The sequence below is a fragment of the Bombina bombina genome, chromosome 10, assembly GCF_027579735.1.
Source record: "Bombina bombina isolate aBomBom1 chromosome 10, aBomBom1.pri, whole genome shotgun sequence".
In the NCBI taxonomy this organism is placed as follows: domain Eukaryota; kingdom Metazoa; phylum Chordata; class Amphibia; order Anura; family Bombinatoridae; genus Bombina; species Bombina bombina.
In genome coordinates this window covers 44905955-44920404 of record NC_069508.1, presented here as the reverse complement: position 1 = coordinate 44920404, position 14450 = coordinate 44905955, and the positions used below count along the sequence as shown (strand labels likewise).

The 14450-nt window shown below is 43.0% G+C and overlaps 1 protein-coding gene across 1 annotated transcript in view; it reads left to right on the top strand.

Annotated features, from left to right (window-relative positions):
* LOC128641391 (DBIRD complex subunit ZNF326) overlaps nt 1-1080 on the top strand; it is a 62036-nt gene extending 60956 nt beyond the window's left edge. The window contains exon 10 of the mRNA XM_053694017.1: nt 528-1080. Within this exon, the coding sequence (XP_053549992.1) occupies nt 528-674 (147 nt within the window). The 3' untranslated portion in view covers nt 675-1080. The remainder of the gene's footprint in view (nt 1-527) is intronic.
* The last annotated feature ends 13370 nt before the right edge of the window (nt 1081-14450 follow it).

The following is a 14450-nucleotide window of genomic DNA, read 5'->3' as shown; positions in this document are numbered from 1 at the left end:
GAAATCCGTGGACTCATATCTTGTAAAAGAAATTTATGCTTACCTGATTTATTTTACGATATGGCGAGTCCACAGCCCACCCTGTCATTTTCTAAGACAGGTCTTTATTTTTGTTAAACTTCAGTCACCTCTGCACCTTGTCTTTTCTCTTCCTAACTTCGGTCGAATGACTGGAGTGGGAGGGAAGGGAGGAGCTTTATATGCAGCTCTGCTGACCAGGAGGCGATATCCCACAATTAAGGATGAAATCCGTGGACTCGTCATATTGTAAAAGAAATAAATTTATCATGTAAGTATAAATTTCCTTTTTTACTGCTGTTAGTTGAACTCCACCCTATTTGCAAAGCATGACCATCATAGTATAAAATCAACTTTATTTAAAGGGGGAGTAATTGTTTCACAACTATTTTTAGATTTCTTGAAAATAAAGCTTGCATTCAGATACTTTTTACATTGTTTAAGACTTTTAGAGGATCTTTACACCACTATATTGAGAACTACATTAACCCTTTGTTTCACCCCTTTAGGGTGAAAATCCCTTTGAGAGTCGGGAACCTGATGTGACTGCTGATATGGACACTGGTGCAGAGGGTGATGTGCATGTAGACACTGAAGATGCTGACGTAGAAGATGCTGACGTAGAAGATGCAGAAGCAGCAGCTGAAGCATTATAGTCATAAATATTTCATATGGTCATCAGTGGCCGTTTAATATGACTAAAATGTTATCAAAACAATGTTAATCCCCATTTTTAATAGTTTTTAGATTTTTAATTTTTTTTATTTTGCAGTTTGCATTATGCATATATTCCAATTTAACGTCTTTCTGATGTACATAAAATGTTTTAGCTTGTTTCATTGTTATTTGAACGTTTTTAGTTCTATTGCTCGTTTTGTTTTCTAGCATACACCTGAAAATACAGAACCATCTTTGCCTGAATTGTAGCTTCTGTGTTTGTACACTTTAATTTCTAGCATGCTTTGACCAAAGCTGTGATATGATCTGTTTTTGTTTCCTCTTGCCATTTAGATAATGCTGATCTACTGATTAAAAATAAAGATCTGATTTTGTTAATGTAAATATGATCTATTTGTCATATTCTTTTTGTTACTAGAGATGTACTGTGGGTTGTAGTTCTGGTTCAACCTAAAGATAACTAAAAAGTAGACAAAGGTGGGAAGAGATGCTTCTCTTATTCCTAAATTCCTCACATTGGTCAGAAAATGCAAGCAAATATAGATGAAACCTTTTTTGATAGTAAGTCCATTGATCATCTCTAATTACTATTGGGAATATCACTCCTGGCCAGCAGGAGGAGGTAAAGAGCACCACAGCAAAGCTGTTAAATATCACCCCCCACCTTTCCCTTCAACCCTAGTCATTCTCTTTGCCTATGTTAAGAGCAAGGAGGTGGTAAAGTTTAGGTGTCTGGAAGAAGATTCTTCAATCAAGATTTTATTTTCCAGCAGTGCAAGTTTGTTCTGCTTTTTCTTGGGTTTAGCCTTAGCCCATGTCAGTCTCTTCAGTAGAGCAGTTGGGGCTTTTAAGCAATGGGAACTTGTGTGGTATAATCCTCACTGCACCTCCCCAAGTAGTTAGGCTTTCAAGATAGGGCAGCAATGAGTAAGATTACTCAGTCGTTGCCTTTTTTCCACAGGTCCATGTGAGGGAGAATGCCTCTCAAACCTAGTGAGCTGCCCTGCTGCCAGGCAGATTACATTGAGGCAAGTGCTAATTTTATCTTTCTGAACGGTATAAGGAAAAATATGGCACTTTAACACTTCACTTCGATGGGACACCAGATACATTGCTCCTATTGGGTTAAGGGGATAATATAAGGCAGTGTTTGCAGGCACTGGGGATGAGAGGAGACAATAGGCTCAGTTGGTATGTTCCAGTCTAGATGTTGCGTTTTCACTTGCTCCCGGCGGCTTTACTTCAGAGTAAAACTATGCCGGCCGGGAGGTTAGTTTTGATATGCCCACGATGGGCAGGTCTAGCTGAGGCAGCAAGGTTTCTGTTGCGTGCCTTTTCTTTATTGCTTCCTGTGTACAGGAGGGGAGAGATTCTTGTTGCGGCCTTGCAGTTTTGAGCACTACGGTTGCCGGGCATCGGTTACAGCTGCTCTGGAATTCATCTAGCAATGTTGTCTCTGGTATCCAGTAGGGCAGGTAGGCAGAGCTGAGGTGTAGAGGCTTTCTGGGTTGCTCAAGAAAAACAAATTATTTTTTTTGCATTAAAAAAAATAAAGCAGTTATATTTTGAATCTAAAATAGATGCAAGAAACAGTACTGTCCCTTTAAATTTAAAACTTAAGTATTTCTTATTTGTTCAATTCTGAGGTAAAGATGGACCAAGAGACCCTACAAAATGTTTCTTTCTTTTGTAAGGTGTATCCAGTCCACGGATTCATCCATTATTTGTGGGATATTCTCCTTCCCAACAGGAAGCTGCAAGAGGATCACCCACAGCAGAGCTGTCTATATAGCTCCTCCCCTAACTGCCACCTCCCAGTCATTCTCTTGCAGCTCTCGACAAGGGAAGCAGCTAGAGAGATGTGGTGCATTAATGTAGTTTATCTTCAATCAAAAGTTTGTTCTTTTCAAATGGTACTGGAGTTGTAGCACTTTGTAACTAAGATCCATTGCTGTTCTCACACATAACTGAAGAGATGGGTAACTTCAGCTGGGGGAATAGCGTGCAGGGTCTCCTGCTCTGAGGTATGTGCAGTTTTTTAAATTTTTCTAGAGAAAAGATAAGCTAGAAAATGCTGACAATACCGGATTTATTTAAGGTGAGCCTGATTACAGTGATTTAATAACGACTGGTATCATGCTTGCTGTAAAGGGTAATTGTATTATTTAATCACATTACTGAATAGATATAACGTTTGCTTGAGGTGTATAAACATTTATTTCATATTGGTGATAAAACTTTATTCTGGGGCCCAGTTTTTCCACATGACTGACTAGATTTTGCCTAGGGATAGTTTTTTAAGGCCCTCTCACTGAGTACAGGTTGGGAGGGACCTATTTTCCATTAGTTTTTGCAGCTTGAGACATCCAGCTTCCCTGAAGGAGTCCCCTGAACATATAGGATCTCTAAGGGGTTTTTGTGCCTTCCAAAGTCGTATGGGCAGGTAGGGCCACAGTAGAGCTGTGGCAGTTTGTTGTGACTGTTTAAAAACGTTTATCGTTTTCTCCAACATTGGTGTGTCCGGTCCACGGCGTCATCCATTACTTGTGGGATATTCTCCTCCCCTACAGGGAAAGGCAAGGAGAGCACACAGCAGAGCTGTCCATATAGCTCCCCCTCTAGCTCCGCCCCCCAGTCATTCTCCTTGCCGCTCTGAACAAGTAGCATCTCCTCGGGGATGGTGAGGAGTTTGTGGTGTTGTAGTTTTTTATATCTTCTATCAAGAGTTTGTTATTTTAAAATAGTGCTGGCTTGTACTATTTACTCTACAACAGAAAAGTGATGAAGATTTCTGTTAAGAGGAATATGATTTTAGCACAAGTAACTAGAATCCATTGCTGTTACCACGCAGGACTGTTGAAACCAGAGAACTTCAGTTGGGGGTAACAGTTTGTAGACTCATCTGCTTCAGGTATGACTAGTCTCCTAACAACACAGGCTAATGCTAGATGAGTCATTTTTCCCCTCAGGGAAAATGGTAAGCCATTTTTCTTTCACCTCAGCAAAAAAGATAACAGGCTTCCCCTTTTTGATTTTTATGCTGGTAGACACTGTTAGGGGCAAAATCGATTGGTTTTAATTACAATATCATGGCATTTGAACTGTTTTATAAGCTCATATACACTTGGGAACGTTTTTTATTGATCTGGCATGTTTTAGACACCTAAATCTAGTCAGGAAGGCCCCTTCACTCTAGTGTGCTGAGGGAGGAAGCCTCATTTTGGTGCTTCAGCTGTGCATTTGATTTCAAGGCAGTGCATGCAGTTTTCATGTGAGAGGGTCCTGTGACTCAGAAAGTGACTCCAGAAGACTTATTTCTGTGGATGATTGACCCCTAAGGAAGGTAAAATGCTGCAGCAATACTGTAGCAGGGATTGTAGTGTATAAAAACGGTTAAATCCAACAATTAGCTCTGGTTTGCTTGTTTTAAGAGCTAGAGTCTCCATATTTGCTGTGCAATATTTTCTAAGCATTAAGACACTGGGGTCCAAATTTCATAAAAATCGGATATTGCCTTCATAGTTTTTTGAACATTCAGAAATAAAGTGTGTAATTTTATTATTTAAAGAGACAGTAACGTTTTTGTTTAAAATCGTTTTTATTGCATTGTTTGCCTGCCTAAATCTGTTTAACATGTCTATGCCATCAGATAACCTATGTTCTGTGTGTAGAGACAAATGTGTTCCCCCTTTGAGTGTTTGTGATAATTGTGCCATAGCGTCCAAACAAAATAAGGACAGCTCTGTTACATTTCATAATGTTGCCCAAGATAATTTATCTAATGAAGGTAGTGAGGATAATTCTACATCCTCTCCTGTGTCTACACCAGCTTTGCCCGCGCAGGCGACACCTAGCGCGCCAGTGCTTATTTCTATGCAACAATTAACAGCAGTAGTGGATAATTCTATAGCAAATCTTTTATCCAAACTGCCAGCATTTCAGAGAAAGCGTGATTGTTCAGTTTTAAATACAGATAAAAAAGGATGAACAATCAGACGCTGACGATGCCTTATCTATTTTACCCTCACATCAATCGGAATTGGCTGTGAGGGAAGGGCTGTCTGAGGGTGAAATTTCAGACTCAGGAAAAACTTCTCAACAGGCAGAACCTGATATAGTAGCATTTAAATTTAAGCTAGAACATCTCCGCGCTTTGCTTAAGGAGGTATTAGCTACTCTGGATGACTGTGATTCTGTAGTAGTACCAGAGAAGTTGTGCAAATTGGACAAATTTTTAGAGGTCCCAGTGCACTAAGACGCTTTTCCAATACCCAAGAGGGTAGCGAGCATAGTGGATAAGGAGTGGGAGAAGCCAGGTGTACCCTTTGCCCCACCTCCTATATTTAAGAAAATGTTTCCCATAGTAGACCCTAGAAGGGACGCATGGCAGACGGTCCCGAAGGTTGAGGGAGCTGTTTCAACACTAGCGAAGCGAACAACTATTCCTATAGAGGACAGCTGCGCTTTCAAAGATCCTATGGATAAAAATTGGAAGGATTGCTTAAAAAGATTTTTGTTCAACAAGGGTTCAGCCTTCAACCAGCTACGTGTGTTGTTACTGTCACTTCAGCGGCGTCCTTTTGGTTCGAGGAACTAGAAAGGTCGCTCCAGAAAGACTTCCTATGAAGAAGTCATGGACAGAATTCACGCATTAAAGTTAGCTAATTCCTTTATATTGGATGCCGCTTTTCAAATAACGAAATTGGCGGCGAAAAACTCGGGTTTTGCTATAGTAGCGCGGAGGGCGCTTTGGCTAAAATCCTGGTCGGCAGATGTGTCGTCCAAGACTAAGTTACTTAATATTCCTTTCAAGGGTAAGACCCTTTTTGGGCCGGAATTGAAGGAAGTTATTTCAGACATCACTGGGGGTAAGGGTCATGCCCTCCCACAGGATAGGCCTTTTAAGGCTAAGAACAAGTCTAATTTTCGTTCCTTTCACAATTTCAGGAACGGACCGGCTAATAACTCCACTGCCGCTAGACAAGAAGGTAACGCGGCCCAGCCCAAACCCGCTTGGAAGCCCATGCAAGGCTGGAACAAGGGTAAACAGACCAAGAAACCTGCTGCTGCTACCAAGACAGCATGAAGGGGTAGCCCCCGATCCGGGACCGGATCTGGTAGGGGGCAGACTATCTCTCTTCGCTCAGGCTCAAGGGACTTCCTCCAAAGGGAAGATTCCACCTGTCTCACTTATCTTCAGACCAGATAAAGAAACAGGCATTCTTACATTGTGTAAGAGACCTATCAAAGATGGGAGTGATAAACCCAGTCCCCTCCGGGGAACAAGGTCTAGGTTTTTACTCAAACCTGTTTGTGGTTCCCAAAAAAGAGGGAACTTTCAGGCCAATCCTGGATTTAAAGATATTAAACAATTTCCTCAGAGTTCCATCCTTCACGTGGCTCTTTCATTCGGTTTAGCCACCGCTCCCAGAATTTTCTCAAAGGTGCTAGGGTCCCTTCTAGCGGTCCTAAGGCAGAGGGGCATCGCTGTAGCACCTTATCTAGACGACATCCTAATCCAAGCGTCGTCTCTTTCCAAAGCGAGGGCCCACACAGACATTGTGTTGGCTTTTCTCAGATCTCACGGGTGGAAGGTGAACATAGAAAAGAGTTCACTGTCACCGTCCACAAGGGTTCCGTTTCTGGGAACAATAATAGATTCTATGGAAATGAAGATCTTCCTGACAGAAGTCAGAAAGTTAAAGCTTCTAAACGCTTGTCGAGTTCTTCATTCTATTCCTCAACCCTCCATAGCTCGGTGCATGGAAGTAATAGGACTAATGGTCGCAGCAATGGACGTGGTTCCTTTTGCTCGAATTCATCTAAGACCATTACAGCTGTGCATGCTCAATCAGTGGAATGGGGACTATACAGACTTGTCTCCCCAAATTCAAGTAGACCAGGTAACCAGGGACTCACTTCTCTGGTGGTTGACCCAGGATCACCTGTCTCAGGGAATGAGTTTCCGCAGACCGGAGTGGGTCATTGTCACGACTGACGCCAGCCTCTTGGGGTGGGGCGCGGTCTGGGACTCCCTGAAAGCTCAGGGCCTATGGTCTCTGGAAGAGTCGCTTCTCCCGATAAACATTTTGGAACTAAGAGCAATATTCAATGCGCTCCTGGCTTGACCTCAGCTAGCGAAAGCCAGGTTCATAAGATTTCAGTCGGACAACATAACGACTGTTGCGTACATCAATCATCAGGGGGGAACAAAGAGTTCCCTAGCGATGAAGGAAGTAACCAAGATCATCCAAATGGGCAGAGAATCACTCCTGCCATCTATCTGCTATTCACATCCCAGGAGTAGACAACTGGGAGGCGGACTATTAGAGTCGTCAGACTTTCCATCCGGGGGAGTGGGAACTCCACCCGGAGGTCTTTGCTCAGTTAACCCAATTATGGGGCATTCCAGACATGGATCTAATGGCGTCCCGTCAGAACTTCAAGATTCCTTGTTACGGGTCCAGATCCAGGGATCCCAAGGCGATTCTAGTGGATGCATTAGTGGCGCCTTGGTCGTTCAACCTAGCGTATGTGTTTCCACCGTTTCCTCTCCTTCCCAGGCTCATAGCCAGGATCAAACAGGAAAAGGCCTCAGTGATTCTGATAGCTCCTGCGTGGCCACGCAGGACTTGGTATGCAGACCTGGTGAATATGTCATCGGCTCCACCATGGAAGCTACCTTTGAGACAGGATCTTCTAGTACAAGGTCCATTCGAACATCCAAATCTAGTTTCTCTGCAGCTGACTGCTTGGAAATTGAACGCTTGATTTTATCCAAACGTGGGTTTTCGAGTTCTGTGATAGATACTCTGGTCCAAGCCAGAAAACCTGTGACTAGAAAGATTTACCATAAAATATGGCGTAAATATGTCTGTTGGTGTGAATCCAAGGGATTCTCCTGGAGTAAAATAAAAATTCCAAGGATTCTCTCCTTTCTCCAAGAAGGTTTGGATAAAGGGTTGTCCGCTAGTTCTCTAAAGGGACAGATTTATGCTTTATCTGTCTTGTTACACAAACGACTGGCAGCTGTGCCAGATGTACAAGCTTTTGTTCAGGCTTTGGTTAGAATCAAGCCTGTTTACAGAACCATGACTCCTCCTTGGAGTCTAAATTTAGTTCTTTCAGTTCTTCAAGGGGTTCCGTTTGAACCTTTACATTCCATAAATATTAAGTTATTATCTTGGAAAGTACTGTTTTTGGGTGCTATTTCTTCTGCTAGAAGAGTTTCTGAATTATCTGCTTTGCAGTGTAATCCACCCTATCTGGTTTTCCATTCAGATAAGGTTGTTTTGCGTACTAAGCCTGGTTTTCTTCCAAAAGTTGTTTCCAACAAGAATATTAACCAGGAAATAGTTGTTCCTTCTCTGTGTCCGAAACCAGTTTCAAAGAAGGAACGTTTATTACACAATTTAGATGTTGTTCGTGCTTTAAAGTTCTATTTAGAAGCAACAAAAGATTTTAGACAAACCTCATCTTTGTTTGTCGTTTACTCTGGTAAGAGGAGAGATCAAAAAGCTACTGCTACCTCTCTGGCTAAAAAGCATTATCCGATTGGCCTATGAGACTGCCGGACGACAGCCTCCTGACCGAATCACAGCTCACTCTACTAGGGCTGTGGCTTCCACATGGGCCTACAAGAACGAGGCTTCTGTTGATCAGATATGTAAGGCAGCGACTTGGTATTCTCTGCACACTTTTGCCAAATTCTACAAATTTGATACTTATGCTTCTTCGGAGGCTATTTTTGGGAGAAAGGTTTTGCAAGCCGTGGTGCCTTCCATTTAGGTAACCTGATTTGCTTCATCCGTGTCCTAAAGCTTTGGTATTGGTTCCCACAAGTAATGGATGACGCCGTGGACCGGACACACCAATGTTGGAGAAAACAGAATTTATGCTTACCTGATAAATTACTTTCTCCAACGGTGTGTCCGGTCCACGGCCCGCCCTGGTTTTCCTAATCAGGTTGAAATTTTTTTTGTCTTTATACATTACAGTCACCACGGCACCCTATAGTTTCTCCTTTTTCTCCTATCCGTCGGTCGAATGACTGGGGGGCGGAGCTAGAGGGGGAGCTATATGGACAGCTCTGCTGTGTGCTCTCCTTGCCTTTCCCTGTAGGGGAGGAGAATATCCCACAAGTAATGGATGACGCCGTGGACCGGACACACCGTTGGAGAAAGTAATTTATCAGGTAAGCATAAATTCAGTTTTTTTAATCCGGTTTTGAAACTAAGGGGTTAATCATCCATTTGCAAATGGATGCAATGCTCTCTCAGCCTATTATATACACTGTAAAAAGTTCGTAAGATTTACTGCATTTTTCACTGTTTTGCAGTTTCTGTGATTGTTCTCTTAAAGGCACAGTACCGTTTTTATTTTTTGCTTGTTCAGTTATTAAAGTGTTTTCCAAGCTTGCTGGTCTCATTACTAGTCTAAACATATCTGACATAGAGGAAACTCATTGTTCATTATGTTTAGAAGCCATTGTGGAACCCCCTCTTAGAATGTGTACCAAATGCACTGATTTTACTATAGATTACAAAGACCATATTCTGGCGTTAAAAAATGTATCACCAGAAGAAATTGACAAGGACGAAGTTATGCCGTCTAACTCCCCACGTGTCAGATCCTATAAACCCCGCTCAGGGGACGCCAAGTACATCTAGCGTGCCCATTGCGTATACTTTGCAAGACATGGCGGCAGTTATGAATCATACCCTTACAGAGGTATTATCTAAACTGCCAGGATTGCAAGGAAAGCGAGACAGCTCTGGGACTAGAATAAATGCAGAGCTCTCTGATGCTTTAGTAGCTATCTCTGATACACCCTCACAATATAATGAAGCTGAAGCAGGGGAGCTTCAATTTGTGGGTGATTTTTCTGATTCAGGGAAGATACTTCAATCTGATTCTGATATGTCTACATTTAAATTTATGCTTGAACACCTCTGCGTATTGCTCAGGGAGGTTTTAGCAACTCTGGACGACTGACACTATTGTAGTCCCAGAGAAATTATGTAGATTGGATAAATACTATGCAGTACCTACTTACACTGATGTTTTTCCAATCCCTAAAAGGTTTTCTGAAATTATTACTAAGGAATGGGATAGACCAGGTGTACCGTTCTCTCCCTCTCCTGTTTTTAAAAAGATGTTTCCTATAGACGCCGCTACACGGGACTTATGGCAGACGGTCCCTAAGGTGGAGGGAGCAGTTTGTACTCTAGCTAAGCGTACCACTATCCCTGTTGAGGACAGTTGTGCTTTTCTAGATCCAATGGATAAAAAATTAGAGGGTTACCTTAAGAATTTTTATTCAACAAGGTTTTATTCTCCAGCCTCTTGCATGCATTGCCCCAGCTTTCTGGTTTGAGTCCCTAGAGGAGGCTCTACAGGTTGAAACCCCGTTGGAAGATATTGACAAGCTTAGGGCCCTTAAGCTAGCCAATTCATTTGTTTCTGACGCCGTTGTTCATTTAACCAAGCTAACGGCTAAAAATTCAGGTTTTGCTATTCAGGCGCGTATGGCGCTATGGCTTAAATCCTGGTCAGCTGACGTGACTTCAAAGTTTAAACTTCTAAACATTCCCTTAAAAGGACAGATCCTATTCGGGCCTGGACTGAAGGAGATAATTTCTGACATCACTGGAGGAAAAGGTCACGCCCTTCCTCAAGACAGGTCCAACAAATTTAAGGACCAAACAGTCTAGTTTTCGGCCCTTTCGAAACTTCAAGAGTGGCGCAGCTTCAACATCCTCTAACACAAAACGAGAGGGAATTTTTGCCCAGTCTAAGCCGGTCTGGAGACCTAACCAGGCTTGGAACAAGGGGAAACAGGCCAAGAAGCCTGCTGCTGCCTCTAAGACAGCATGAAGGAGCAGCCCCCGATCCGGAAACGGATCTAGTAGGGGGCAGACTCTCTCTTTGCCCAGGCTTGGGCAAGAGATGTCCAGGATCCCTGGGCATTGGAAATTGTGTCCAAGGGTTATCTTCATCTCTCACTTTTATCTGCAAACCAGATAGAGAGAAGCATTCTTACATTGTGTTCAAGACCTCCTAGTTATGGGAGTGATCCACCCAGTTCCGCAGGAGGGACAGGGCTTTTATTCAAATCTGTTTGTTGTTCCCAAGAAAGAGGGAACATTCAGACCAATCTTAGATCTCAAGATCTTATACAAATTTCTCAGAGTCCCATCCTTCAAGATGGAGACTATTCGAACAATCCTTCCTATGATCCAGGAGGGTCAATACAGACACTACTAGTTTGTGGCTCTTCCCTTTCAGGTTGGCCACGGCACCAAGAATCTTTACAAAGGTTCTAGGGTCCCTTCTAGCGGTCCTAAGGCCGCGGGCTATAGCAGTAGCCCCTTACTCAGACGACATTCTGATACAGGCGTCGACTTCAAGTTGCCAGGTCTCACACGGACATTGTTCTGGCATTTCTGAGGTCGCATGGGTGGAAAGTGAACGAAGAAAAAAGTTCTCTATCCCCTCTCACAAGAGTTTCCTTCCTAGGAACTCTGATAGGTAAATCTTCATTTCTACAGAATCTGACAGAGGCCAGGTTGTCAAAACTTCTAAATTCCTGCCGTGTTCTTTATTCTACTTCTCGCCCTTCAGTGGCTCAGTGTATGGAAGTAATCGGCTTAATAGTAGCGGCAATGGACTTAGTTCCGTTTGCCTGCCTACATCTTAGACCGCTGCAACTCTGCATGCTCAGTCAGTGGAATGGGGATGGATGATCCAGATTTAGTAGAGGGAATAAATCTGTGTAAAGAGACCAGGGATTCTCTTCTCTGGTGATTATCTCGGGTCCATCTGTCCAAGGGTATGACCTTCCGCAGGCCAGATTGGACAATAGTAATGACAGATGCCAGCCTTCTGGGTTGCAGTCTGGAACTCCCTGAAGAAGTGTTTCCACAGTTTCCTCTGCTCCCTCGTCTGCTTGCCAAGATCAAGCAGAAGAGAGCTTCAGTGATTTTGATAGCTCCTGCGTGGCCACGCAGGACTTGGTATGCAGATCTGGTGGACATGTCATCCTTTCCACCTTGGACTCTGCCGCTGAGGCAGGACCTTCTACTTCAAGGTCCCTTCAAACATCCAAATCTAATTTCTCTGTGTCTGACTGCTTGGAGATTGAACGCTTGATTTTGTCGAAACATGGTTTTTCCGAGTCGGTCATTGATACCTTGATTCAGGCTCGAAAGCCTGTCACCAGGAAAATCTATCATAAGATATGGTGTAAATATCTTCATTGGTGTGAATCCAAGGGTTACTCATGGAGTAAAGTCAGGATTCCCAGGATATTGTCTTTTCTCCAAGAAGGATTGGAGAAGGGATTGTCAGCTAGTTCCTTAAATTGACAGATTTCTGCTGTCTATTCTTTTGCACAAGCGTCTGGCGGATGTTCCAGACGTTCAGGCGTTTTATCAGGCTTTAGTTAGAATCAAGCCTGTGTTTAAACCTGTTGCTCCGCCATGGAGTTTAAATTTAGTTCTTCAAAGGGTTCAGTTTGAACCTCTGAATTCCATAGATATCAAGCTTTTATCTTGGAAAGTTCTGTTCTTGGTAGCTATCTCTTCGTCTCGAAGAGTTTCAGAGTTATCTGCCTTGCAGTGCGATTCCCCTTATCTGATCTTCCATGCAGATAAGGTAGTTTTGCGTACCAAACCTGGGTTTCTTCCTAAGGTGGTATCCAATAAGAATATCAATTAAGAGATTGTTGTTCCGTCACTGTGTCCTAATCCTTCAAAGAAGGAACGTCTATTACACAATCTTGACGTGGTTCGTGCTTTAAAGTTTTATTTACAAGCTACTAAAGATTTTCGTCAAACATCTGCATTGTTGTCTACTCTGGACAGAGGGAAGGCCAAAAGGCTTCAGCAACTAATTTCTTTTTGGTTAAGAAGTATAATCCGCTTAGTTTATGAGACTGCTGGCCAGCAGTCTGCTGTAAGAATTACAGCTCATTCCACTAGAGCGGTGGCTTCCACATGGGCCTTTAAAAATGAGGCTTCTTGGAGGGTAAACACAAAGACAACCCATCAGACAAAGACACCAGAGAGGCCCTAGATAATGCTAGAGGGGCCCTTAGAACACTCCTCCTAGAAGCACATAATCGTAAAACCCTTAACATGAAACAAAAATATCATGAAGGCAGCAACAAACCTGGCAAATTGCTTGCCAGAGCGGTTCGCAGAAAGCAGCTGAAAACATACATTCACTCCCTGCAGAATCCAGATGGAACCCTGATAAAGGGTAGCAAACAAATAGCAAACTCCTTTCACTCCTTCTATCAATCCTTATACAACATTAATCAACCCACAGACACCTCACATCTCTCAGCGGACACTCGCACTAGGAGCCAACTGATAGATCAATACTTAAAGACATTGAATTTACCACAGTTAGATTCTGAACTAAGGGACAGGCTGGATTCACACATCACTACAGACTAACTCCTACAGGCTATTAAAGACTTCCCAAGTGGGAAGAGCCCAGGCCCAGATGGCTTTTCTCTAAAATATTATAAGACATTTAAAGAGACATTGGGACCCCTTATGCTCCAACTCTTCAATGACCTAATAGAGCATCCAACACTACCAGCAACAATGTTGAAAGCACATATCACTGTTTTGCCCAAACTGGGTAAGCCACCGAACTCCCCATCAAATTTTAGACCCATCTCCCTCCTGAACCTGGATATCAAAATCTTAGCCAAAATCTTAGCAAACCGCCTAAATAGATACCTAACAACTCTTGTACATACTGACCAGGTGGGTTTTGTGCCGGGCCGCGAGGCCCGCGATAATACCACCAAGGTGACCCAAATACTTAATTACGCACAAGTCGAGGGGGTGCCGATGGCACTGTTTTCGACCGACGCAGAGAAGGCCTTCGACCGCGTCGATTGGCTTTTTCTGCGTCGAGTCTTGGAGGTCATGAACTTTGGAGACTCCTTCATCAACATGACCTTCGCACTTTATTCATCACCTAATGCTCAGATTAAAATAAATGGCACTTTATCAGATACCTTTCCCATATCCAACGGTACACGCCAGGGCTGCCCCCTGTCACCATTATTATTTGCCCTTTCTATAGAAGCTCTGGCCCAAAAAGTACGTCTCAACCCTCTGATTGAGGGGGTCCGTATAGGAGACAATGAACATAAACAGGCACTGTATGCCGACGATGTTCTTTACACCCTATCTAACATTGAAACGTCGATACCTGAACTCCTCAGGGAACTGGAGGAATTTGGTAAACTCTCTAATTTCCAACTAAATTTATCAAAATCAGAGCTACTCAATGTTAACTCTCCCCCTGAAAAGATCCAATTCCTCACAATGAACCATAAGGTTCCGCTCTCACCAACCAGGTTAAAATATTTAGGCATATACCTAACAGCCTCCCCCACAGACTTATTTAAAAATAACTATATTAACCTAAGAAATGAAATAATCAATGACCTTTCCTCATGGAGGAATAAATCTTTATCTTGGCTGGGGAAGATAGGTCTCATCAAGATGAATGTCCTCCCGCGAATTCTATATGTTCTGCAAACCCTCCCTATCCACCTGCCTAAGGATTATCTCACTAACCTTCAGAGAACACTAGAACAATTCATTTGGTCAGGAATAAAACCTAGAATACCCAAAAAGACACTTTACCTTCCCAGAGACAGAGGGGGCCTGGGCTTCCCAAACCTAACATTGTATAGAAGAGCTATTCTTCTTCAAAGGGTGATAGAA